At 60.3% G+C, this 25,541-nt stretch overlaps 1 protein-coding gene across 1 annotated transcript; it reads left to right on the top strand.

The window, feature by feature from the left end:
• The first annotated feature begins 269 nt into the window (after window positions 1-269).
• On the top strand, window positions 270-25,109 carry FRMPD3 (FERM and PDZ domain containing 3). Its single transcript, XM_068957159.1, has 14 exons — window positions 270-424; window positions 527-629; window positions 1,271-1,316; window positions 1,662-1,766; window positions 2,490-2,597; window positions 2,988-3,119; window positions 3,421-3,540; window positions 3,830-3,966; window positions 4,423-4,549; window positions 5,013-5,102; window positions 6,731-6,910; window positions 13,361-13,505; window positions 18,627-19,448; window positions 20,265-25,109. Exons 1-14 carry the CDS (start codon window positions 277-279, stop codon window positions 23,132-23,134), a joined length of 5,133 nt encoding a protein of 1,710 aa, XP_068813260.1. The 5' UTR covers window positions 270-276; the 3' UTR covers window positions 23,135-25,109.
• Window positions 25,110-25,541: the final 432 nt, after the last annotated feature.

The following is a 25,541-nucleotide window of genomic DNA, read 5'->3' as shown; positions in this document are numbered from 1 at the left end:
TCCCGAGGCCGGCGAAGGAGTTTCGTGGCCGGCCTCCAGCGCTTTATTCCCCTCTTTGCGTTCGCAGCCGTTCCCGCGCCCGGGGACCCCGGGAGAAGCCTTCGCCTCCCCGGGCGAAGGGGGTCCGCGCGGCGGAGGTTGCGGGCGGGGGGGGGGGGAAGACAACACCGCGTCTTCCGCCGGCTGGCCGTGGGGAGCGGGGACGGCGGCAAGGCCGGGCGCCGCGGGGCCCGCCTGGCTGACGGCCGGCCCCTCGCTGTGCGCCGCAGCCATGTGATGCCGGAGGCGCGCGGCGATGCTATGGAATGTGGGCAGCTGCCCTCGGCCACGCTCCGACAGGTGACCGTCCGGCGCCACCCCCTCTACGGATTCGGCTTCGTGGCCGGCAGCGAGAAGCCCGTGGTGGTGCGCTCGGTGACGGCAGGTATGTCCAACGGGCGGGCGGGTGGCCGGCGGCGCGGGGCAGCCTTGCCACCGCTCGCGGAGCCCTGAAGCCAGCCCGGTTCTCACCGCTCCGTCCCGGCAGGCGGCCCCTCCGAGGAGAAGCTGCTGGCCGGAGACCAGATCTTGGCCATCAACGATGAGGACGTGAGCGAAGCCCCCCGAGAGAGGTTCATCGAGCTCGTCAGGTGAGGGCTCCTCGCCGCCGGCCCCGGGCAGCGTGGCCGAGAGCCGGGAGCGGACCGTGCACCCGCGTCGCCACCCGCGGGGTCCTCCTGAGCCACCAGGCTGAGCCAGACTTGGCTCAGGTCAAGACTGGGCTTGCATAGACCTTAGGAGTGAAACCAAGCCCGTGCCAGCAAGGCTGATGTCCAGCAGCTCCAGGCTGCAGCCTGCGGGTGCCGGCTGGGAAGGACCTGGGGACGTGAGAGGTGGCCAGGGCGTCCTGGTCAGCAAGACCAACAGCAGGGGCTGAGCCCCGGCCTTTGGCGAGGTGAGCGTGGGCAGCAAGGCAGCGGCCGGGAGCTGTCCTGGGGGCCGAGCAGCTCCCGGAGAGGGGCCACCCGCGGCCTCTGCGCTGGGCAGCCCCAACCGCAGACCGCGCGCTGATTCGCGCCCCAGGCTCCGCTTCGGCAGAGCTGGGTGAAATAAGGACGTGGGCGCCCGTAGCGCACGAACCATCTCAAGGAGGCCAGAAGGTCTCGGTCGGCGCCCGGCTGGGCGAGGGGGACTTTGCCCGCTGCGCTCTCCCTGGCGGAGTTCCCGTCTCTCGGTGGCCGTACGCGTGGCGTCGAGCGAACCCTTTCTTCGTTTCTCCTTTGCGTCCTAGGAACGCCAAGGATTTCATCGTCCTCACCGTCCTGCACGCCCACCAGGTGAGAGCCGGCGCCCCCCACCGCGGCTGCCCCCCGAGCGGAGGGCTAATCCGGGGAAGGGAGCGGGAGCCCTCGTCCCCTCGGGGGGACCCGCGGCGACCTCCCGGGAGAACAGCGAGGCAGCTCCGACCCGAGATGTCGGCCAGCGTTTGTCCAAATCGCACCCGCTGGAGAAAGCCGGGGCAGGGGGTGCTGGGACCCCCGGCGGGCGCGGGTGGCAGCTGGCGTGGCAGGAGTCGGGAGCGGAGGGCCGGGCCGGAGCATCCTCTGGAGAGCCCGGCGCCTGCCTTTCCGCGAGCGCCGCGCCGGGGCGGGCCGGCCGTTCACCCCGTGCTCTCTTTCCAGTCCCCCAAATCTGCTTTCATCAGCGCAGCCAAGAAGGCGAAACTGAGGTCCAACCCGGCGAAGGTCCGGTTTTCCGAACAGGTCACGGTCGGCGAGACGGACCCAGTAAGTCCTGCCCGCTTGCCAGGCGATCCCGGGCGGCTCTGCCTCCCCGGCTGCAGTTGCCCCGGCCGCGCGGGGGAAGGCTCGTGCGGTTTGGCACCCCGCGCCGAAGGCTTCGAAGGGGCAGGTTTGGCGCCGCGCGGCAGCGGGGAGCTGCCATCCCGCAGCAGCGTTGCGGCCCAGCGGCGTTCCCGCTTCGTTGCAGAAAGGTTGCATTAAGCCGCAACGAGTACCCAAAAAAAAAAAAAAAAAGCCTTAAAGTGCTTCTAGCAAATTCTATTTTTAAGCAAAATCAATTAAGTAATTATCTGATTCAAACGTTGCTCGCTAAGTAACGTCAGGCTTCGCTCAGCTCCCTGTGCAGGGGCGGGAGGGGGTTAGCGCAGGGCTTGCGCAAGCCTGCGGCGGGCTGAACGCGGGCGGCGGGTCAGCAAAGGGGGACCGGGAGGCGGGACGGGACGTCGGGCCGGTGGCGTCGGCCGCCCGGTTCGCCCTGCCGCGGATGGGAGCTGGGGCGGGGGGGCGAAGCCCTCCGGCAGCCCCGCGTCGCGCTGGATTTCCGAGGGAAACGTGCCTCTCAGCGCGCGATCCCGGGGAAGCGGAGGATGCCGTGAGCACTCCATCACTGCCATCCGTCCTCCCTCCCTCCGTCTCTCCCTTCCCCTCCTCTCCCTGTCCGTGCCCCGCTGCTCCGTCTCCTCCCGTCTCGCCGGCCCTGCCCGCCAGGACATGTTGAAGAAGGAAGCTCTCCTCCTCGTTCCCAACGTGCTGAAGGTGTTCCTGGAGAACGGGCAGATCAAGTCCTTCACGTTCGATGGCCGAACCACCGTGAAGGTGGGCCCCTCCGCTCCCCGCCGCGCCGCTCGGCTCTCTCGCCGCCGCCGGAGCCATTTTTCCTTGTGTCCCGCTTCCTTGCACAAACGCTGCGGCAGCGCGCGGCCGGCCGCAAACTGCTGCCACGGAGCACGCAGCCCCTGCGCCTGCCTGCGAGATGCGTTTTGCAGCTGGAAGGGATGCCGTTTTGCTCTTTCCCCCCGGTCCTGTTTTGCTGCAAGCCCCGCAGCCGGGACAGGTCTGCCGGCGAGTCTCGCTGCCGGCATCGGGGTCTCACGGCAGTCCCTGCCCGGCTGGAAGTGCTCCCCCGATGGAGCGTGCTGGGGCGGCGGGTGGGTAGGGGGGGGATCTGCAGCGAGGGTCTCCTAAATCCGCCTGTGGCGTTTGCAGGACGTGATGGTGACGCTGCAGGACCGTCTCTCCTTGAGACACATCGAGCACTTTGCCCTGGTCCTGGAGTATTCCAGCCCGGAGCAGAGCCACCGCTTCCTGCTTCTCCAGGACAAGCAGCCGCTGGCCCACGTAAGGCTCCGGGGAGGGAACGGCCCCCCGGCCGGCGGCGGGTGGAGGGGGGGCTTTCTCCCCAAGAGGAGAGAGCGTGCGAGTAGCCCGCGGTTGTGCCCTGGGGACCTCGGCCTCGTCTCGTGCAGAACGCTGCAGCGGCCCGGCCAGCCGCGCGGCGGCACCGCCTGCACGCGGCTGGCCGAGGGGACCACCGGTGCCGGCTGGCCGAGGGGACCACCGGTGCCGGCTGGCCGAGGGGACCACCGGTGCCGGCGGCGCGCTGCTCCGGCCTCACGGCTCCCGCCTGCTCCCGCCGCAGGTGGTGCAGAGGACGCACTACCAGGGCATGAGGTGCCTCTTCCGCGTCAGCTTCTTCCCCAAAGACCCGGCGGAGCTGCTGCGCCGGGATCCCGCGGCGTTTGAGTACCTGTACATCCAGGTAGGGGACGGGGACGCCCCCTTTCCGCTTCTCCCGCCGCCTCCCAGCGCGTTCTGCCTTGGCGGCGGGGAGCTGGCAGCGCCTGGTGGCCCGTGCGCGTGCCCGGGCTGGGCTGTGACGCTGTGCCTCCCCGGTGGCGGTGTCCCTGGGGGTGACGGAGGGAAAGCCCCGGCGGTGGTGGCCTGCCCGTAGCAGCGGGCCCGTGCCGGCGGCGCGGCGCGCTCCTTCCTCCGGGGCGCCCACCCGGCGCCTCTCTGAGCTCCCCCCCCCGCCGCTTCTCCTCCCGCAGAGCCGCAACGACGTGATCCGAGAGCGCTTCGGGATGGACCCCAAGCCTGAGATGCTGCTGGCGCTGGCCGCCCTCCACATCTACATCACCGTCTCAGCCACCCGGCCCAGCCAGAAGGTCTCCCTGAAGAACGTGGAGTGAGTCCTGCTCCCTTGCCCCAAGCCGTCCCCACGTCTTGCTTGGGTGTCCCCTCCCCGGGCTTGCTCCTCCTTCCAGGGAGGCTGCAGGGAACGGGGCCCCGGGGTGCTCCCGGGAACGGGTCAGGGTCATTTGCCCGGCGTCCAGGTGAGTCGGTGTCGGACTCGGTGCAGAGCCGAGCCAGCGCCGGCCGGGCTGGAGGGGTCTCGCTGTCCCCCCACCGTGCCCGTGGGGACCCAACGCTGGGAGGGTGTCGCTGCTCCGGGGACGGCGGGGAAGCCCGGCCGCGGTTTTGGCTCCCTCTCGGCGAGCGGTTGCCCATCAGGCGTGCTTTCCGGCTCGGCTGCACCCAAGGGGTCGCGGGCGCGTGGCGTCCCGCTAGCCGGGGCTCGGCCCCGTCGGATCGGTTCGCCGCCGGCGGGCGCTCACGCCTCGGGCCCCTCTCCCGCCCGCAGGAAGGAGTGGGGCCTGGAGCCCTTCCTGCCGCCCTCGCTCCTGCAGCTCGCCAAGGAGAAGAGCCTGCGCAAGTCGCTCTCGCAGCAGCTGAAGGCCCACCAGAGCCAGCCGCCCGGCGGCCCCAAGGTCAGCCCGGCCGGAGAGCCCCGTCCTCGTACGCCACTGCCGCTGCTCCAGCGGCGGTGGGGCAGCCGCTCCGCCCCGCGTCCGCCGCCGGGGGCCTCCCGGCCCGCTTTGGCCGAAGCAGCCCGCGTCACGTACCTCTGGGTTGACGGTTGTCCCTGCTTCGGTGGGCCGGCCTGCCCGAATCAGAGCCGGGAAAGCTCTGGTGGAGGCTGTAGAGCAGGCGCCCCGGTGCCGGCGGCGCTCTGAGCTCTGCCGCCGGAGCTACGCGGCCCCGCCGGGGCCCGAGCGCCGTCCCCGGCCGTCCTCTGCTCCGGGTCGCCCCTCGAGTCCGCCGGAGCCGCTGCAGAGCAGATCCCCCTCCGCCGCCGCGGCTCCTCGTGCCGGAGCGCGACGGGAGCGCCCGTCCCGGCCGCCCCGGACCCGCTGCGCTGGCGGTGAGCCTGCGGGTGACCTGTCTCCTCAGGTCTCGGCGGCGCAGGCGAAGCTGCAGTACCTGAGGATCCTGAACGAGCTGCCCACCTTCGCCGGAGTCCTCTTCAACACCGTGGGGCTGGTATGGTAATTCTGGCGCCGGCTGGGGCGGGTGGGGGGCGTTTGGCCCAGGTTGTGTGCGTGGCGCCGTGCGAGAGGTGGCCGTGATGTCCACGGAGATGACAGCTCCGTGTGACGCTTCCCTCGGTCTCCCGAGGTCAGAGCCTGCCCTAAGGGCCGTCAGAGCGCTGCCGACGGTGGGACCGATCCACGGCTCCGCTGGGCCAGGGAGCTGCTGCTTCCTTGGTTTCTTGGCAATGAGGTGGTCTGCTCGGTGAGATCTGAGTAGCTTCAGGCACGTGCTTGAGCCTTACTTCTGCCCTGGCCTTCGGGTCTGCACAGTCCGGCTGGGCTGCTCTTCACAGCCCTCCGCTCTCCCGCTCCTCCGGCAGCATCCTGCCGTCTGACTCGGAGGATGGGGGTCCTCGGCAAAGGCCAGCATGTTCCCTCTTTGGTCCATGCAGGGAGTAGATCAGCTGGCCGTAACATCTGCCCTGGCAGCGGCCCAGCCTGGCCGCTGCTTGGTGGCTCTCGGGAAGCTGCCGCCCGCATGGCCTGCTCCTCCCTCATCTCCATCAGAGGCATCTCCACCCCTCACCCAAGCCACCTCACTTTCTCCATGGCAGGAGGAAAGCCACCAAGCCAAACAGGAGAACGGAGGACCTGCTAAGGCTCCCCGCTGCCTGGCTCACCTCTCCATCTCCATCCCTCTTGCTCCACCTCCCACCCAGGGGACTCCATGCTGTAAGTGCCACCTCTCTCCATTGTCCCTCTACCCCACCCTCTACCGAGCTCTTGGCAGTTCCCTGGCTTCCCTGGCTTTGCCTCATTCACTTGGTCTCTTGAAGCCTTTGATTTGTTTTGTTCCACGATGACTCGGAGCTCCCACCTCGCAGCTCAAAGGGCTGCACGAAAGGAAGAAGGAAAGGCAGAACCACACGGTGTCTCGCAGGTGGTACGACCGAGCGGTCAGAGCAGTGGCTACGACGCTGCTGGGGTGGGTAGCGTTGGGCAAATCATCGTTCTTGTGGGTGCTCTGCTATTTTTTATCCCTGACACCAAAGTGGTGACTTTGGGCCAGCTGAGCACGCCAGCCTAGGAGTTCAGCCCCACGTTAGCTATTCCCTTATTCTCTTCCACCCTGGTCTGCCCAGCTTCCTCCTCACCTCCAGGTCTGGCTTGAAGCATCCTTGCTGGGCAGACCGGGACAAGAAAGATCTCTATTTTCAGCCAAGGCTTCGCTCTCTCTTCTTGTATGAAATTCATTCGCTTCCTCCTCCGCCTCCCTCCCTCAGAGGCAATGTCAGATCAGTCACATTTGTAACGTGCTCTTACTTTCCCGTAGCGACGCCAGCGGGCCTGAATATTTCATGCGGACGGTCAGTTCAGTGCTTTATTTTGAAATTACTTTGGCATCCTGCACGCTGTTCCCAGCGCTGCAGCGAGGCTCGGGGAGGGGGGTTCACCTGCTGCTCCGCATGAGCCATCTGGCCCCCGTGTGCAGCTCCTGCCCGCCGGGGCCGGCCGGCTGAGCTGGCGACACCCGGGCTCGGCTCTGCGGAGAGAGCCGGCGCAAGCCGTGCGGCCCCCAGGTGCGTTTATTCACGTCTGTCCCTCTCTCTGCCCCTCTCTGTGCGGTGGTGCTCGCAGGACGAGAAGCAGCCAGCCACCACGCTCCTGGTGGGCCCCCGACACGGCATCAGCCACGTCATCGACCTGAAGACCAACCTCACCACGGTGCTGTCGGAGTTCAGCAAGGTCAGCAAGATCCAGCTGTTCCGGGAGAACCAGGGGGTGGCCCGGGTGGAGACGAGCATCCTGGATGCCAAGGTAGGCACGGGTCCCTCCCGGGGCAGGGCCGGGGGCTGCAGGGGACCAGGAGCTAGCGCCGAGGCTGTGGAGCACGCCGGGCTGGTCGGGGTTCGGTGCTCGCCCGTGGGAGGGCTGCGGGACACAAATGCACCTGGGTTTGCTGGAGCATCTGCTCGGAGACGCCTGGGAACCGTGGGCGAACGCTGGTCCTGGAGGGCATCGGTGGCTTTTCGCGTGTTAGCAGCACGTGTGGAGGTTATCAAGCCAACGCGGGGACGTGCAATGGACTGCAACCGCGTCAGGGCATCCACCGCCCTCGTGAGCACCAAACGCTGCCCAGGAAGGTTTTGAGGGAGGGAAGAGAGCAGGTACCTCCAGCCCGCCGGCCTCTGCCGCGCGCTCTCGCCTGCCCCCACCTTGCATTGAACAGGACGGAGTCCGGATTGAGTTGGGGTCGCGTCAGACGGGAGCAGAGCCGGGCAGAGGCTCTGCAGCAGCGCCGAGCCGCCGTCCGTTGAGCCGCGCCGAGCGCGTCGCTCGCCGAAACGCGGGGCCGCGGGTCAGTCCGCCTCCTCCGCCCTCTGTGACCCGGCGGGGCGCCGCGCTCCGAGCGGCGGCCTGGCTCCTCCGCCCCCGTCGTGCCGCTGGGCCCCAGGCGCCGAGCCGGCGGCTTCGCCTCGCTGGGCAGCGGCGCGCGGCTGTGCGGGGCAGCCCCGGCTGTGTGCCGCGGGGAGCCGCCGGGACGGGCGAGAGCTGGCGGTGGTGCGCGGCCGTGCGGGTGGTGCGCGGCTGTGCCAGGTGGTGCGCGGCTGTGCGGGTGGTGTGCGGCCGTGCGGGTGGTGCGCGGCTGTGCAGGGCAGCCCCGGCTGTGTGCCGTGGGGAGCCACTGGGACAGGCGAGAGCTGGCGGTGTGCACGGCTGTGCCGGGTGGTGCGCGGCTGTGCCGGGTGGTGCGCGGCTGTGCGGGGCAGCCCCAGTTGTGTGCCGCGGGGAGCCGCCGGGACGGGCGAGAGCTGGCGGTGTGCACGGCTGTGTGGGTGGTGCGCGGCTGTGCAGGGCAGCCCCGGCTGTGTGCCGCAGGGAGCCACTGGGACAGGCGAGAGCTGGCGGTGTGCGCGGCTGTGCGGGTGGTGCGCGGCTGTGCAGGGCAGCCCCGGCTGTGTGCCGCAGGGAGCCACTGGGACAGGCGAGAGCTGACGGTGTGCGCGGCTGTGCCGGTTGGTGCGCGGCTGTGCCAGGTGGTGCGCGGCTGTGCGGGTGGTGCGCGGCTGTGCGGGTGGTGCGCGGCTGTGCGGGGCAGCCCCGGCTGTGTGCCACGGGGAGCCGCTGGGACGGGCGAGAGCTGGCGGTGTGCGCGGCTGTGCCGGTTGGTGCGCGGCTGTGCCGGTTGGTGCGCGGCTGTGCCGGGTGGCGCGCGGCTGTGCCGGCGGCGCGCGGCTGTGCGGGCGGTGCACGGCTCTGCCAGCAGTGCGCACAGCCAGCCGCCGGGTTACTGTGGAAACGGCAGATGCTCAGCGACGGCCGCAGGATCGGTGCAGAAAGGCAAGCGCCGGTGGGACGCGCGCGGGCAGCGGAGGGCTCGGCGCGCCCCCGCCAGCGCCCAGACGGCCTCGCCGGGAAGGAGCCGGGGGACGTCGGCAGGTAACGAGCAAGCTGGAGGAGATCGTAAAGACGCTGGGGGGCCGCGCAGCAGGAAGAGAAGGCGCGTGTGCCCAATAAATCGTTTGCGGGGGAATAACTGCTTTGCTCGGGAGTGAAACCCCGACGGCGCAGCTCCGACTCGCCCGGGCTCAGCCCCGCTCCGCCGGCCGCGGATACAAGGGGACGAAAAGGCCGCCGGGCGCCTCCGAGCCGGCCCTCCGCCGGGCGGCCGCGGGTCCCAGAGCTGAGCCCGTGTGATGAGTTTTGTTGGCCTTAAGCCGTTCTGCAGCGCTGTCGCCTGGGGAAGAGGGAGCCCCAGGAGCCGCGGGGTCTTTCCGGCGGGATTAAGGCGCGTAGCGGCACGTGGGGTCAGGAGCAGCCCCGGCCGGGGCCGGGCGCGAGCGCCGGAGCCAGGCAGCACGCGCGGAGGATGATTGTCCGAGCCGGCAGAGCCAAATTTGATTTATTTAGAGGAATACCGAGCGCTGGTAACGCAGCGGCTGCAGCCTCCCGCCCGGGCAGCGGGAGACCTAAAAGTCGACGTTTTATGGAGGCGCCGGTCCAGGAGGTTTGCGGTTTTGGCCGAGCTGGATCAGGGAGGTCGTTCGCCCCCGCGGAAGTGGCGGCTCCTCCGGCTGCAACGACCGAGGAGGTCCCTGCGGAGACCCGCAGATCCCATGGACCGGAGCCAGGAGCGGCGCTGGCCGGCGGGTGAGGGAGGGTTACGGTCCCCATCGCCGCCACCTCCGTAACCCTTAAAGGCAGGGAAAGAAGGGCCACGCACCAGCGAAGGATCGACCGCTGTCCTGTTAGACCCGGATGCCTACGTTATTAACTGTAGACTCAGCACTAGCCGTCAAGTAAACCAGAGACCGTAACTTAGATAAATCCATATCCCAACTCTTCTCCTGCGCTGCGGTAAGGGAAGCAGCGCGAAGCCCGCGCTGCGTTGTGGAAGGAAGAGGTTGAAGCAGGCGTAAGCTGAAGCGTTATAGCCTGCAGAGCTCAGGCCGTAAATTAGTTTGAACGGGAGGACTGCGGAGATCCTCCGGCAAAGCCTCGGCTGTAAAGCTCCATGCCGACGTTCTTCCCTGAGACCTTCACCTTTGCCTGAGCAGGAGACTGTCCTTCGGAAGGACGTCGAGTTTTGGGTTAAAGGTAGCGTGGAATAGGAAAAGCACTGCGTCCTTAATAAGCTAATGTAAAACTTGTCTCTGATACCTGGTATAAATTTATCTTGTTTCACTCTGCAATTAGATTGGTCGCCCAGCAGGAAGCTGTAAGTGAAAAAAGTCACCTTTTCTCATTAAGACTTAAAATTCCCGAAAACCACTAAGAGCGAAAGATCAAAACATGAATGATTTCAGCGTGGTATTATGTATTGAGCTGTGAAAAGAATTTTTTTTTCTTTAAAATTTGCTTCCTTTCGTGTCGGCGCGTCGGAGGTCTGAGGAGATCGACTCTTACCCGCGCCTCCCCTGCGAATCGGAGCCTGGGCGCTTTTAAAGAGGTCGGATTATCCCAGCAAGCCAGATGCTGCGTTAAAGCAGCTTCCGTCCCGCAAAACCGCGGCGCTGCCGACGGAGCCGGCGTGAGAGCGGCCGGCGCGAAGGATGAGGAAGAGCGCGAAGATGGGGCCATCTTAGAGAAACGCCGCCGATTGGGCTCTCGCTGCCTCCTTCCCTCCGCTCGGGCTGCTGGCAGGAGTCGCTCTGCTCCGTCGCGCCCGAGCTAATAACCAGGAGTAGCAGAACCAGGCTGAGAGCGAGCACGGACGCTCCTCTTCCCTGTCCCTCGCGGCAGCTTTCCGAAGGGACGGAGGGAAATCCCGTTGGCCTCTGGCATGGCCAGAAAGCCCGCAGCACCGAATTCAGCCTTGCGTTATTATCACTCGGCAGCTCCATGCACAGCTGCCGCCGATTTACCGTATAAAATCCGTAGCAACATTAGCTGGATATTTTTGACGTGGCTGTTCAGCATGTAAATGTTTGTTTAGCGGGTTTTCGCCTGAGCGCGTCTCTTAAGAGATGGTTTTCGGTGCCTGCTGGGAACAGGGTGACCAGCGTTGCCGACGTCTGAAAATAACAGCTCCCTTAGCTGCCGCTCGTGACACCTCCTCTTTTCAGATCCTGCAGGACCGAAGGCTCGAAGACAGCTGGGCTGCTGCAATTTCTGCAGCAATGGGTGGGTAGGTGGAGAGGGAGCCAGTGCTGCAACCCGTGTAGGGAAGGGTGATGGCCTGAGCTCGGTCGTCGGGCAGCAGCCACCCCACCGAGGGCCGGGGCAGTCTGGCCCGACCGCGGGAGCTTTGGGTCTCTGTAGACCCGGACTAATCCTGCCCCGAGGCGGTGGGCACCCGGCTCTGCTGCCCGGGGCCAGCGTTTCGGTGCGCTTTGTGCCGAAAGCTCGAGCGACTGGATCGACTTGGCACCGCGCAGCCGATGGAGTGGTTTCATCCGTAATAACGATCTTTGAATGCTGGGCAATTACAGGCGAACCCGCACCCCGCTCCCTTGCCGGCAGATGGGAGCGATCTTATCCAAGGCCCCTCCGCTAAGCTATAACGCTCATCAGTATTAAGACGTCTGCCTTGCGGAGCCGAGTGCTACAATTAACTGCGGCGTGCTGATTGCGGGGAGCCGATCTGGAGGCTGCGCCGGCTCAGGGAACTCACGGCAGCTTGATGCATTTTGTGTTTTATTCATAGGCAAGAAGCGCCGGTCTGCCTTGTTCAGTCCCGCTGCAGGTCGGCTCATCCGTGGATCGATTCCTGCAAGCAAGAAGCTACCGTCTCGCTCCCTGAATGGCTGGGAGCGTGCTAAAACTGAGACAGATCTCTGAGTTAAGAAGGGAGTAGGGTGTCCGCGCCTGCGCAGGCGAGGTCCCTGACTCGGTGCCACCAGGCGGGGTGGCCGCGAGGACCAGCCGTGCGTGCCTGGCACGACACCCGCCTGTGGTGGAAACTCCTCCGCCAGTTTGCCTCTGCAAAGAGGATTCTCAGCCGGTCTCGGCTTCTTAATTTCATTATCCTTTAGTGGATAATCAGCAGCTGCTTCCTCTTTCACCCCGGTCTTTGCTTCGTTTTTTGTTGGTAGCACTCAAACTCTCTTTGCTGCATAACAGAGGGAGAAAAAATGTGCAAACGTCTCTTTATTCAACAGATGGCTTGAAAAACCCAAGAAGGCTTCGCCCTGGGTAGAAGGCACTTGTTTTAAGACTGTTTCATATGGCAGAGCGGGAACACATGGTTGCCTTTCATCACTTATGTCAAGACTGAAGCTGGGCTGAGAGGTGTCATCCCCCTCCTCACCGCTGCATTCCTGCCTCCTTCGAGCCGCACGAAGAATCCTCTCCTCTCCCTTCTCGCTATCTTAATACTTTCCATTCGATCTCTGTCAGCTCAGCTTTATTTTCTGTAACGCTTAAACAGCCTTGTCAAGCCAGCTGCGGCAGAGCCCCGCGGCAGAGCCTCGTTGGCCTGGCGTATCGTTTCTCCTCCCCATCTCGCGCAGCAGCTGAGGAGCGGTGAACGTCTTTACTCCTGGGCTAGCGGGGCGCACGGATAGCGGCACCGCGCCGGGCGCGTGGCTTTGCAGCCAGGTCTGTTGTGTCGCGTAGGCCAGACCCTGATGTGATTCCTTTGCCAGGATGGGTCACTTTGCTTGATGGCTTAGAAAAGCAGCTGCTGAGCAGGGGGTAGGACTGGCCAGAGGGTGCTGGGAGCTCTCGTGGTTATGGAACAAGAAAACAGGAGTAGCTTTAATGCCTTCCACACTGTGGGGGCTTAAACGGTTATAAAATGGGCTTGTTTTGCCCTGGACGCGGTAAACAAGGTCTTCTGAGTCTTGAGTCGGCTGTTGCGTTTGAAAGCTGGCCGTCGCAGAGACCTGCCAGCACCACCCGTCTCTTCTTCGGAAGCGGCGCGGTTTTCCGCGTGGGAAGCGACGGGACGTCGCCGTGGCCCGGCGGGACTCGGAGGCGGACAGCTGTGCCGCGGGACGGGCTGGCGGTGGCCCTCGGGCGGCGGGGTGGCCCTGGGAGGCAGCTCCGCTGCTGCCGGCCCCGGCGCCCGCGCCGCCTCCGCGGGAGCAGCCGCGAGTCGGGGAAGCTCCGTGTCTGTCGCCTCGTTGCACCGTGGGGTTATACCTGGCACGTCTGTTTTTTTCCTCTCTTTAAAGCAAAGGCCTTTTTTAGCAGGAGAATAAGTGCTCTCCTAGAACAGAAGACACCATCTGCTCCGAGGCACGGATCCAATTTTCCAAAGGGTTAGCTTTAAATGAGATCCGCCAGGCTCAGAGTGGTGGCTGGGGCCGGGGGTGTAATGGTTTTTTGCCCCCTCTGCAGCTCCCTGGAAGCAGATGTCTTCGTTTATGGAAGGGTGATGTGGTGCCTGTGGTGGAAGAGGACTGGGATCTGGGCTCGTGGGGCTCCTCAGCCTTCCTGAGCTCCCCGGGCCTGACTGGTGCTTGTAGGTAGGTTTGGGGCAGTGACGTGCAGACCAATTACCAGGAGCCAGGTGCATCCGGGCCTTGCCGTGCACATGCCGGTGCCCTGCGGGAGCTTAAGGTAGCTTACACCTCTTTAATCCCTCCTAGAGGAATAAGCAGGCAAGGAATTACAGCTGAAGTGAGGCACGTGGTCACGCACGGTGATTCGGTGGGTGCTCTGGAGCAAGGACATGCATCTGTTTGGTGTTTCCCTTGTGGGTGCGAAAGGTGCCAGCCAGCTCACCAGTGACACCAGTGCAGGGCCCCAAGCACGGCCCCTTTCGCACACGTGTCTCGTGTCAGCTGAGCCCTCACACACTTCGCCTCTCTTGCCTTCCAGCCGCTGGTGTTGCTGATGGAGTGGCCTGAAGCCACCAACTTTGCCTGCCTGATCGCAGGCTACTGCCGTCTCCTGGTGGACTCCAAGAAGATGATCTTCTCGAGGCCTCCCAGCCAGCCGCCACCTCCTCAGATTATCAAGGCAGGTATGTTTAAGCCTCTGCTTTCCGCGCAACCCCCTTGCCCAGCTGCCTCCTCCCTCCCTTCGCCCGGGGCGCTGCGGCGGTCGAGGAGGAGATGGGTTGCTCTGGCATCTCCCCTCTGCTCCTGTTCCCCTTGGAGAACTGCAGGCCTCCTTTTGACCGGAGAGCGGGGATTAGGGAGACAAGTCATCGGTTTAGATAAGCTCTGGCTTGCAGTGTGAGCTTGGGCAAGTCCCTAAATGCCCAGAAGTCACTGGCTGTGAGAGAGTAATAAGAGCTGTTTCTGCCTCCTGGCAAGTGCAAGGCAGTGCGGGTGTCGTTCTGGTGGCTCCTACAGCAGATTCAGGCATTGCCATTTACAAAGTCCTCTAATGCTGCCAAGGAAACACTGGGTCCTCGCAGAACAGCTTGTGTGTTCCTGCAGAGACGCAGCACGGGCTCGCTGGCCGGGATCCTGAACTCTGCGGGAGCCTGCAGGCTCCTGGGGCAGCTGGGAAGCGCTCTCCTGCTGCCTTTGGGCACCGTCACCTTCCTCGTGGGTGTTGGAGCTGAGCGGGCAGCTCTGGAAGCGTGCCTGATTTCCTGCACCAGGAGGAGAGTTTCGATGTCTCGGCTCTTCAGGTGCCCAGCGTGGTGCAGGTCTGGGCACCGCAGGAGTCAGGTCCTGGCCAGCTCTCTGTGCCTTGAAGACAGCTTCCAGGTCCCTGTCACCCTCAAAATGATTGGTTATCATCAAGAGTGATCTCAAACAAGAGCCAACCATGAGCTACCTGCCGTTATTCCACGCAGGCGTGTGTATCGAGCGTGTTTTGTGCGTGTATAGGTAAAAACGAACTGTAGGTTCAGGGGCTGGCGACGCTCCCCGCTGCAGTGTGCAGGGCGGCCTGGGAGCTGGTGTTTTGCCAGCTGCCTCGAGAAGGATGTCCCCAGACTGCCAGGGTGACTCTGCAGCTCCAGAGAGCTGTGACAAGCCGTCGGGTGAGCTGGAAGGGTGCCAGCGCTGTCTCCTCAGGATGCGAATATGGGGGAGGTGGGAGGAGTGCCAAGCGCTGGCACGGTCCGTGGGGAAGGGAAGGGCTCTGGGGTCTGAGGAGCGCGGCCGGACCCGGATGTAGCACGTGTGGGAGGACAGACCTCAAGAGGAGTCAGGCAAGCATCACAGCAAGCTGAGCGAGTACAGGGGAAGACCTGGCAGGTGACGTTGCTGTGAGTACGTGAGCATGGCTTCCTTCCCTTTCTTCACCTGCATCTCTTATTAACAGCGGTCACTGTGCTCTCTGCTCTGGACGTCCTAAAAAATTACATTTAGTCACGTTTTGCTGTGAGTGAAGGGCGTTTTCAAGTGAAGGGGCTGTCATCAGAGCAGTCTTTCCCTGGGTCATGGTCAACCCAAGACGGGCTATCAGGAAACTTGGGACCCATGGCTCTGAGGGGTTCAGAGGCCAGTGAGGTGGGCCATGGGGGCAGGCTGGCACACGCTGGTTTAAGAGCTAGTGTTTTATGGTAGGTGAGGAGGAAAGGTCTTCCAAGGACCAGAGAGAGAGGCAGGAAAGCCCCCGCGCATGCAGTAGGAAAGGGAAAGCATCTGAGAAGAGCTCCCACAGCTACCAGTGGCTCGGGGGCACCTTAGCATGTCCAAGAGGTGCTTTTCCGCAATGTAGCAACAGCAATAATAGCCAGGACCTTTCCTCCGTGAGACTTTGCTTCTTGACATAGGGTATGGTCCAAACTTATGTCAGAAGGGGTAGCAGATATTGCCCTTTTCTTGACAATCACAGAAAAACAACGTTGGTTCGCATGGGGGCTGGACTGAGCGTGATGGGAAGTCTGAGTGCAGGTAGGGCCGTGATACCGCCACGGACCCATGCACTTCGTATGGGAGAGCTGGCCCCGCTCTGGATGGCTGCTGTATCCTCAGGGCTGCAACAAAAACCTCTCTGACCAGCGCAATGAAGCAATTTCCCTGCAGACCACGTACGCTCAGCCCAGCTGCTCAGGCGTTGTTCAGGAGGAGTGAATTTGGCTTGTGTTGAGAAAACAAAGTCTGCCCACAGTTTCGGTCTCGCTGCGGTTGCAGACTGAGCTGTCAGGGGCGAGGCAGATCACAGTGAGCCGGGACTGTCGATCATTAGCACATCTCTGCAGGAATGATAGGAGAGCCCCACTGGGATGGATCAAGTTAGCCCAGGCTTTGACTTTGCCGGCTGCAGACAGGCGGTGCCAAAATCTTAAATGTAAAATCAAGTTCTGACCTGCGCTTTTTGTCTAGTAGAGGAGCACATCCATCTTCCCTGAGGCCCATTAAAACCTCCTGCCAAACTGCAGACGTTTTTAGAAATGTGCGCTCTGTCCTGATGCTGTCAGTTAAATCCGTCTCTCCCCGTTTCCCCGTGGAGCCGTATGCCAGATCCTCACCCTCCGCGGGAACGGCGCTGCGTTTCCCCTTCCTGCCCCCCCTCCTCTCCCACCAGCACAAATCATCAGCAAAGCAGCTCGGCGTCTCAGCTCCTCGCCAGGACGTTCCCCGCCGGCGCGCCCGGCAGCGCTTGCAGCTGGGTTGCGGAGTCCCAATTTTTTGCCCGTAGCACGAGCCAGGCTGCAGCTCTGCACGGACCAGCCTTTCCTTCGGTTAAACCGTTTGCCTTATCCCACGCCGGGCAGGCTCCCGGCGGGACCCATCGGAGGCGGTACGCGCGAAGGGCTGCCCCGCTGCCGCCCGCCGCCGAGCGCGTTCCCGTGCGGAGTCGCAGACCGGCGCTCGGAAGCGACAGCTATGTGCTGCAAATGAGAGATGTATTGTTTTCCTTGGGATTTTTCACGTTGCAGGTGATGAACAGTATAACGCAAATGTGTGTTTTGGGAGACAAATTGTCCAACGTGTCGAGCTAATGAATTTAATTAGGATTTATTTGATTTAATTTATACTCGGTAAGATGGAGCCTGCATCCCTCTGGCACCCGTTCGCAGCACAGCTGCGCGACTCAACTCGTAACGCAGACGGACGCCCCCTCGTGAGGGCTGGACCACCGGCCAGGAGCTCAAGCAGTGTTTCAGCTGCCTGCCTCGCACGGAGACAGGGAGCAGGAGGAGGCTCTTGCAGGGGAAACGCGTAGCAGCAGCAGACGCGGGCTGTGTCTGAGCGAGCCTGATGGGAGAGCTGTCAGCCCTGACACCAGCAGCTGAGCTTCAGCAGCGAGGCAAAGAGTCGCGGGAGCACCCAACCAGGGGTTGGGGTCTCTCTCGCTTAAAGTCAGCCTAGCTAAACTGGATGTCTCCCCAAGAGACGATACAGCGCGGCGTTTCGCAGTGTTCTCCTGGGGCTCGATGCAGGAACGGCCGAGCAAAGTGGCTTGGTCTGGCCAACGCGATGCAGAAACGGTCACAGCAGTCCTTTCTTGCCTTATAACCGACAAACCGGCAGGCTGAGCTGAGGAGCCTCGCTCGTGCGTGCGGGCATGCTGCTGCCCTCTGAATACTGCTGATGGCTCACGGGGGCCGCAGCCGCTTCCCCGTCATTTCCCATACCTGGCGGCTTCCCGGGGTCCCCGGTGCTCTGCCTCCAAGCCGGGCGCCGAGCTCTCTCTGCTGGGATCTCACGCCCTCCTTCCGCTGCTGTTGTGCAGCACAGAAATGAGACGTCGATTCAGAAATGAGACATTTATTCAGGTAGCCAGCCTGGAGAGAGGCCAGCACAGAGCAGCAAGAAAGCTGAGACGTTTAGAAAACGTAAGAGGACCGAGACATTTAGGAAACGCACCGGTCGGGAAAGATTAAAGGCATTTGGTGTGGTTAGCCTTGGAAAGAGGAGGGTGAGGAAGCGGAGAGGGAGGAACAAGGCAATCTTTCTGATGTGTAAAGGCTGTATATAAAAGGACAGTGATCAGTTGTTCTGCAGGTCCAAGCTGTCGTTGATCTACTTCCTATCAAAAAAAAAAAGCTTTAGGATCCATACTTCATTATGAATGTCATAATATTAAACTTTATAAAATTTATATGATTGAAACTCTACAACATGTATCATTCTGGGGACACAGGAACAAACCACATAAGGAGGTGGCCTGCTCCTTCACCAGAGCTTGTGAGAGCAGGTCCTACGAAAGTCCCAGTCAGTGTGCATGGGGCTTTTGCTGGCTGAAGTTCACCTGCTTCCTAAATCCTGTTGAGCCACCCTTTGGATGGTTGCTGCCTGCGGGCTCTTCTGGACTCAGCCGTCACTACGCTCCAGCCACACCAAAGGGCTCCCTAAAACACTTTCAACAGCTCTTTGTTGGTGAGAATCCAGACTTTACTGATTTAGGGGAAAAAGCCTGTCCATTCTTCCACGCGGCGTGGGCTTTACTTGGGAGCTGCGGAGCAAGGGGCGATTCTGGGGCCTCATAGCACAAGTCCAGACTCAAGGCTTGGAGCAGCCCCCAGGAGATTCTCTCTTGGTGGTGTTCTGGTTCTTTTAGCAGGGACATCTTCCACATCTACCAAATCCAACTCTTTATATCTCTCTCCCCTCTGCTTCCTTCAGCTCTTCCCTTTTCTCCTCGTTGCAGGGAGGGGTTGATGGCTCAGAGCCAGAAACTGCAGTGTCAGCAACCCCCTCCCGGTCTTGATGGTGAGGAGGAGTAAATGGGTGGTATCCCTCAAGGCTTAGCCCTTTCCTCTAGTGAGAGAGCACACACACACACACACACACACCCCAAGCTGGAGAGGTCAAGGCAAGTGCAGTGAGTTTGAAGCTAAGCAAAGGATGGTGCATCCCTCCATCACGCATGTCTGCATGATGTTATAGAGCTCCTGCCTCAGAGCAGTGCTATGGGCAGGACTCCTGAAATCCTCATGCCACACTCTTATTCTTGCATTCATTAGTGGCAGACAGGCCCAGCAGGTTGCCAAGACAACATCTGGGTAGGGGATACGTTTCTGGAAAACCAGCCAGCCAGGTGGCCAGGGCACGCCACAGGGGGAGCCCCAGGGGCAAGGTGGACCAGGGTGCAGGAGCACGTCTTTGTGACCCCAAAGGCTGCAGGGCAGAGAGCACGTGAATGCTTCCCCAGGGGTGGCCCATGGGTTTTCCATCCCCTTTCCCTTCTCCCAGGTGCTGCTCCTAATGCTCCAATTGTGATTTTGGTTTAGATTACATCAACGCACACAACCTGCACCGGCCCACCGCCGTGGGGCATGCGGGGAAGAAAGAGAGCGGGTTCGTGGGTGGCACTGCCTCCAGCCCCGGAGAAGCCCGGGCTCAAACTGCCAGGGCTTCGGACTCGGAGCTCGTCAGCTTTTGTTACCTGCACATGCGAGAGCAGAGGAAGGAGAGAGAGAGCAGGACAGATATCAATGAAAACCTGATATTTTTTGAGGAAACTCGTCCCAGGACCAAATCTGACCCCACTTCCAAAAGCTCTGGCCAAGGCTATGACGGTGTTGCAAATGAGTATGACCCGGATGGCCTTGACCGAGACCACCATGCAAGTAGGGCCAGGGCCCACACCATCGACACCCACTTGAGGAGTGATGCCTCGCAATTTTACTGTGATTCCTGCAAAGCCAAAATCAAGAGCCGGCTGGCCTCGCGGAAGGGCGGCAAGCCTGGCAGCGCCCGTGACAACATGGTGGACTTGATGTCACTTCCCCCTCCTGGGAGCGATGAAGAAGAAGATGAGACGACGTCCCTGCTTCCTGCCATCGCTGCCCCCCCTCCTGGCTTCCGAGACAACAGCTCGGACGAGGACGACCCCAAGCGCCGGGCGGCTGCCCAGAGCCAGGAGCAGGGCCGGCACCTCTGCAGCCTCCTGTATGATGAGATCCCCGTGACGCTGATAGACAACGTGCAAACACGGACAGTCCGAGACCATGCCCAAGAGTTGGATGATGCCCTGGTGTCCACCCTGCAGGCTCTGGAAGCCCTGGCTGCTTCAGAGGATTGTCCCCATCCGCCACCACAGCAGACAGCAGGTATTGGAGTCACCGTGCCTTTCTTTTTCCCTGTAGCCTTTCTATAGTATATCCTTCCGTTTCTTCTTCTCCCGGCCTTTTCTTTTCTCAACCCTCCCCATAAGTGATGGTGGGGTAGTTTCTAATGAAAACTAAATTGTGGCAACAGGGTCTAGCATGAGCAGCCAAACTGTTGCTCGGATTTCTAAGAACTGGAGTGGGGAATCTTCCTCTCCCTGATGGTGGCCGAAGGAGTCTTTTGGTTAGCCCATATCTGCAATAGTCCATATGCCTTGTTGCTGCATTGAGGCACTAACGAATCCACACTGTGAGCTGAACATACCCCACTCAGTCGGTCCGTACGGCCCTTGGTCTTCTAAGGTTCACCCCCAGGTTTTGCAGCATGTAAGCCCTTCACAGAGCAAACCTGCTCTCCAATGGGTTTCTCTGGGACTAGCCTGCTGGCTGCACAGCCCATGATGCCCTCTCCCCTCCCCTGGTTGCCTACTCACTATGGCAGAGCAGCTGTTGGCAGATTTTCCTTTTTGCTCCAGACAACTCCCCGTAGCTATTCCTAACCCTGGAACCCTTCCCAGGACCTTTTTCTGGGCCAAGAGCTCTTGATGAATTAAGCTAGTAAGCCAGCTCAGTGCTAACGAAAGATCTCTCTTGAACGTGCTAAGTCTTAGTGGGAGGCAGGCACTACAGTTCCTCTGTCGTGATGCTGTGTTCAGCACTCCTGGGACCCTCCTCCTGCAAGGAGTTCCTCTCCCCTCCACGCAGTGATGCGGCGTGAACATAGCATTGGTGTGGGTTTTTCTCTGTGTTCCTCCTCAGGTCTTATTGTCCTGGCTGCCATCACTCCTGAGTCATCCTTGGATTCTGGCCATGAAACCAACTCTTCGGAGCTAACTGATGTCTCAGAGATGGTCTCTGCTATGAAGCAGCATCAGAATGCAGCCTACTTCCTTGCACAGCACATCAACAAAGAAAACCTCCTGGCAAGGAAGGACTTACCTTTCCGAATCCAGAGCTGCGCTGCCCAGGCTGTTCTCACCTCGCCCTACCCCCTCAGCCACCAGGAGCCGAGCCCTTCGTTGAAGCCAAATCTCTCTCACCCGAGCCCCAATCTTACCAACTGCAAGAGCAAACAGGAGCAGCAGCAAGTTGAGCAGAGCTACACCTTGGCTGTTCAGCCAGTGCTGTCCCCGCAGCTTAATGAGCAGAACAGGGGGGCTCCAGTGCCAGCTTCTGAATGCAAAGGTGCTGGCCACGCGAAAGCTGCCTTTGAGGCATCTCTGCACACCACAGCAGCCTTGGGCAGGGAGCAGGCACAGGATTTACGAGAGACGGCGCCCAAAGAGGTCCGGCCGAGTCCCAAGCTCCTTCTGGGTCAGAAGAGTGGTGTGACTCCAGCCTTCATTTCAGCTGCTCTGCAGCAAGCGGCAAAGGCCAAAGGCTCAGCTTCCCCAATGCTTGCAGCTCCAACAGAAGACAAGAACATCAATGGGACCAGCAGCTTTGCATCGTCCAGCAGCAAGCCTTTGAAACTTAAAGGAGGTCAACAAACTGAAGAAACATTATGCAACTGTCAGCAGCAGCAGCAGCAGCAACTGTCTCAGCAGCAACATAGTGAAGTTTCTGCAAGTCCTAAAGAAGCTCCTGGCGGTAGGGCTGAAACTTCCCACCTTGCCTCACCAGGTGAGGAAATGATGCTTGGTAAGACTTTTCTCTCTAAAAGCTACCAGCAAAAAGTGAGTAGAGATCCCCCAGGAAAAGCACCAAGTGGAGAGCCAGGTCAGAAGGCAGCGGGGGAAGCCACGAACCTTGTCTTTCAGAGACACACGGCTCCTTCAAACCTAGGAGAGAAAATGCAACAGGAAAATTCAGCCAAAAGTTTAAAAGTTGAGAGTGGCAGTCTGCACTCTCCGTCACCTGGTAGCACTTTCAGGAGTACCAGTGAGGATCCCAAAGGGCCAATCCAGCTGGTGCCCAGGCCCGAGAGCCTGCAAATCAGCACTGTGCCTTGTAAAAAAGTAGAAAAAGTCCTGGAGGTGACCCAGCAAGATGCTAACGTCCCAGCTAAACCCAAAGCTCCAAAAGCTCCCTTCAGGTTGAGGAACTTATTCTCTGCAACGTTTCCTACACGGCTGAAGAGAGAGACTGACGAGCGGCAGGCCCAGCTGCAGAAGGTGAAGCAGTATGAGCTGGAATTCCTCGAAGAGCTGCTCAAGCCAAAGGGCAAAGGTGACCTCCCCCCACAGGAATATCTGCATCCTCCTGCCCCTGGGCGCTGCAGCTGCCAACTAAGGAGCAGTCCTGTGCAAAAAGTCCCAGGGATGTCCAGGGAGCAAAGGCGCAGCTGTGACTGCAAGCGGATTTGCAGGGGGGTGAGGCCACCCCCTAACCAGCTGGTGATGCCAGAACTGGAGAGGCGAGGGAGGGAGAAAGCTACTGAAAACCAGAAGCAGGCAGAAGCAATTAGGTTGACAAGCGTGAGCAGCCCTTCCAAGGGCAAGCGCATACGATCTACAAGTTTAGAGTCTAGAGATTACCGGTCAGATCCAGAGAATAGCGTGTCATGTTTGACCACGTGCACCTCTCGAGGGGAATGCGTGGGTGCTCCGCACTACAAGAAGCTCTTGCGTCGCTACAGTGTCAGTGAAATAGATAAGACTGATAGGACATCCCTCTCCTCTGACATCTACCAGAACATCTATACTGTAAAGCAGAAAGGCCTCCAGAAAGAGCCTGAGCCCAGCACCCACGGCTCTGCTCTGAAAAGCAAAATCCAGGAAGCCTCTGGAGTGCCTGACCCATCTTATGTCCAAATAGCACAGGAGAAAAAGAACCAGAAAGGTTCAGCAGTATTCTCTGTCCAGGAGGAGATGTATGCAAGTCCTGCTGAGCTGCGGGATGAAGATATGGAGGATGAGAAGTGCTGCTCCATCCGATACTGCTTCTACTACAGGAAATGTGATGTTGCCGATGATGGGAGCGAGAAGGATGAGCTGTCCTATTCCATCCCCATGCAGATACTCCCAGGAATGAAGCTGGACAATCAGATGGTCCCAGTCATGAGCAGGACCCTTCAGGTTCTAGATGCAACAGCCTGCAGCAGTCCCAATGGCAGTCAAACCCAGGAAATAGATTTAAGGACCTCCACTTTTGAGGGGAGCCTGGCAAAAATCAACACCCTTCGAGGCCATGCCTACAGCTTACCGGATGGGTTTCTGCAAGTGCAGCTGGACACCAACGAGCTCCTGACTATCCTGAGGCAGTGTGTGGTGAGCCCTGAGGTCCGAGACTGCAAACCTTACATCTCCCAGCTGGCTGAGTACAAGCAAGAACTCGCCCTCAAGTTCAAGGAGTTCCGGGCGTCCTGCCGCCGCGTGGCAGCTGTGGACAAGAGTCCTACCCACATGCTCTCCGCCATCACGAGCAGCTTCCAGGTGCTAAGCAGCCTCATCGAGACATTTGTGAGGCTGGCGTACATCGTACGCTCAGAGTCCCAGCGCCAAGAGCTGCTGACCAAGGTGGAGGAAGTGGTGAGAAACTATACCTTCCTCCTGCGGGCCGCAGAGGAGTCCACGGCCAGAACGCTGAGCCACCAGCACACGGTGGAGCAGCTAGCTCGCCAGTCGGCCACGGTCGCCACTGTTATGAGTACGCTCACACGCTCCCTAAAGACACTGATCAACAAGTAAGCCAGCTACGAAAACCAACAAGCCAGTGCGTGCCAAGCTGTGTGTCAGTGGTTCTCGTTCACGTAGGTCTGGTGAGGATGGGTGTCTGGAAAGCCCACGTCTACTGGGGTTTCTAACGGCCAAGATGTTCTTTAATTTCTCTGCGGAATGAAGGGTTACGTTGGTGGAGTTTTTGAAGGGTAAATTCAGGCCCCGTAGCAAGCTGTCCCACCAGCTTGTCCGGGAGCCTCAAGCAGCTGCTCTGCTTGCGCTCCCATGCTGGCTTCTCAACGACCTTACTCGGGAGGCACAGTCGCCCCGTCTCCATGCTAGCTTGGTTTCGTGCGGTCCTGGGCCTCCCTTGTACAAAGACCTGACACTGTCTCCCGTTGTCACAGTGTGCCAGGCCAGTGAGGTAGCAGGAACTAAGCTGAGATCTCCTGGCTTCACTTGGGTAGTGGTCTAGTCTGGAGCCAAACCAGTGTCTTGCCACGTAAACAGCTCTTCTGCCTCCAGGGTCTCCCTGGCCCACAAATGCAACATAACTAGCAGCAGAGGGCATCTCTGAGGTGCAAGCCCTGCTGCTAAGCTAGGGCTTGGGAAGTAGTCCTAGCCTGGGGAGGGTGCCGTGATGCTGGCTTTGCTGCCACAGCCAAGGCACCGGTGCCCTAGTCCTGATCACAGGCACTGACTTGTGCAAAAGGTGACAGCCTAATGCGTCCGAGTAGGGAGCCCTTCCCCTTCCTCTGCTGGGTGGCGGTATCCCCGCTAGAGAGCCTGCAGGCACCCTGATTGCTCTGTGATCATTGCAAAGCCACAAGCTGGGCTAGCAGCTAAGAGGAGACCTCTTTCACACCAATCTCCAGAGGTCGGGTCCGTTTCTCAAAGGCTTGCCCTCTCCTATTTCTTTTTGCAATGCCCCTTAGAGAGGAAGGCCAGCTCAGGTTGGTCTGGGAGCCACGGCTTGCTCCTGAGCCGAGCAGCGCTGCCTGCCCTCGGTGCGAGGGGCTGGGGTCCTTCTTCTGGCTCTGCTGGGCTGACTGCCATGAGAAGGTTATTTAGTACTATGCCATGGATGTTCGTTTGGAGGTTTTGGGGGGGGAGGGGTTGGTTTTGGTTTTGGTTTTACTTTCAGACGAATGGTAAAATGATTCCTAATTGTTTTCCTTCATACCCTGCGCTTCCCCTCCTCCTCCCAGTCTAACTTCTAGACCTAATGAATCAGATCGCCTTAACTGGTGCTTCAGGGCACTTACCCACCCTCCAAAACAGAGCGAGGAGAAAATGCAAGGTTACGCATTCAGCCCGTACTGTGCCACCCACCACACTTCACCCACGCATGGGGAGAGCAGGCCCCGCAAGGATCCCTGCGTCGCTCCCCAACGCACCCTTATCCAAAAGGGAGGTCATGGGATTCGCCTCATGGGGCCAGATATCAGGAAGGAGAAGGGTTATCACGCTCAGCTGGCTTGCCCCATCGCTGGTTGAGCGCATGGAGCTGATCAGGGATCGCCATACGATCAGTCACCTCCCATCTCTGTTATTTTTTATAGAATACGCACATTTGAAATCTCTTGTTCTTCCATAAGAGTTATGGAAATGCACAATGTGCTTTTAACATGCGCATCCTCTACTGAGTGCAATAACGTACCCTGGCCTGTGGCTGTCCCGGACTTTGGCCGTTGCTGTCAGCGAGGCCGAGAGGATCTTGCTATGTGGGCACAGCACCCTCTTGCCTCCTGCTTTCAAGAACCATGTAGCAAATATACAGTGGAAGAGCCAATTCGGATTTCAGTCCATGGTGGGCAAAGCCTGTTATAATGCTGAAGGCCGACAGGGAGCCGTGTTTTTCTTTTCCCGTGAATTATCTATTAAGAAACTATGAGTTTCCTTGAGCTCCCCGTTATGCCTATATCGTTCCTCCTTAAATCTCTCAGTCTAATACAGAGGAAAATTTTTTTATTGTCTGTATATAGTATATATAAATAAAAATATATAAATTATATATATATATACACAAATTTATGTCTTGTTTTACAAACAAGAAAGATTAAATATATTAATCTTAATATCCAAACTAGCACTTTGTGTCTTTTTTTTTTTTTTTTTAAGAACTTTGCAGAGGAAGAAGAGAGCTGGGGAGGGGGCGGCAGGACTCCGGCCCCCCTCCCCTTTTCTGGGAAGCCCATAAGGTGCCATTGCCAAGAGGTTGGAAGGGCCTCTTGTGCTCAGTGTGTGTCCTCTGGGCACCTCGAAGCCTCCAGGAGCTGTGACAGCCGACTCCGGTAATGATACAACACAAAAATGTTAGGAACGGGGCCGTTTTCGGTATGGGGGTTGAATGTGTCTAAAGCAGAGACAGCGGCAGTCTAGACTCGCACGTTCGCTGTGCCTCCAGGCTGGTTATTTTCATCTGCATCACACCATT

The sequence above is a fragment of the Struthio camelus genome, chromosome 11, assembly GCF_040807025.1.
Source record: "Struthio camelus isolate bStrCam1 chromosome 11, bStrCam1.hap1, whole genome shotgun sequence".
NCBI lineage: Eukaryota > Metazoa > Chordata > Aves > Struthioniformes > Struthionidae > Struthio > Struthio camelus.
The sequence above is the reverse complement of the archived record's forward strand: the minus strand, read 5'-3'. Positions and strand labels throughout refer to the sequence as shown.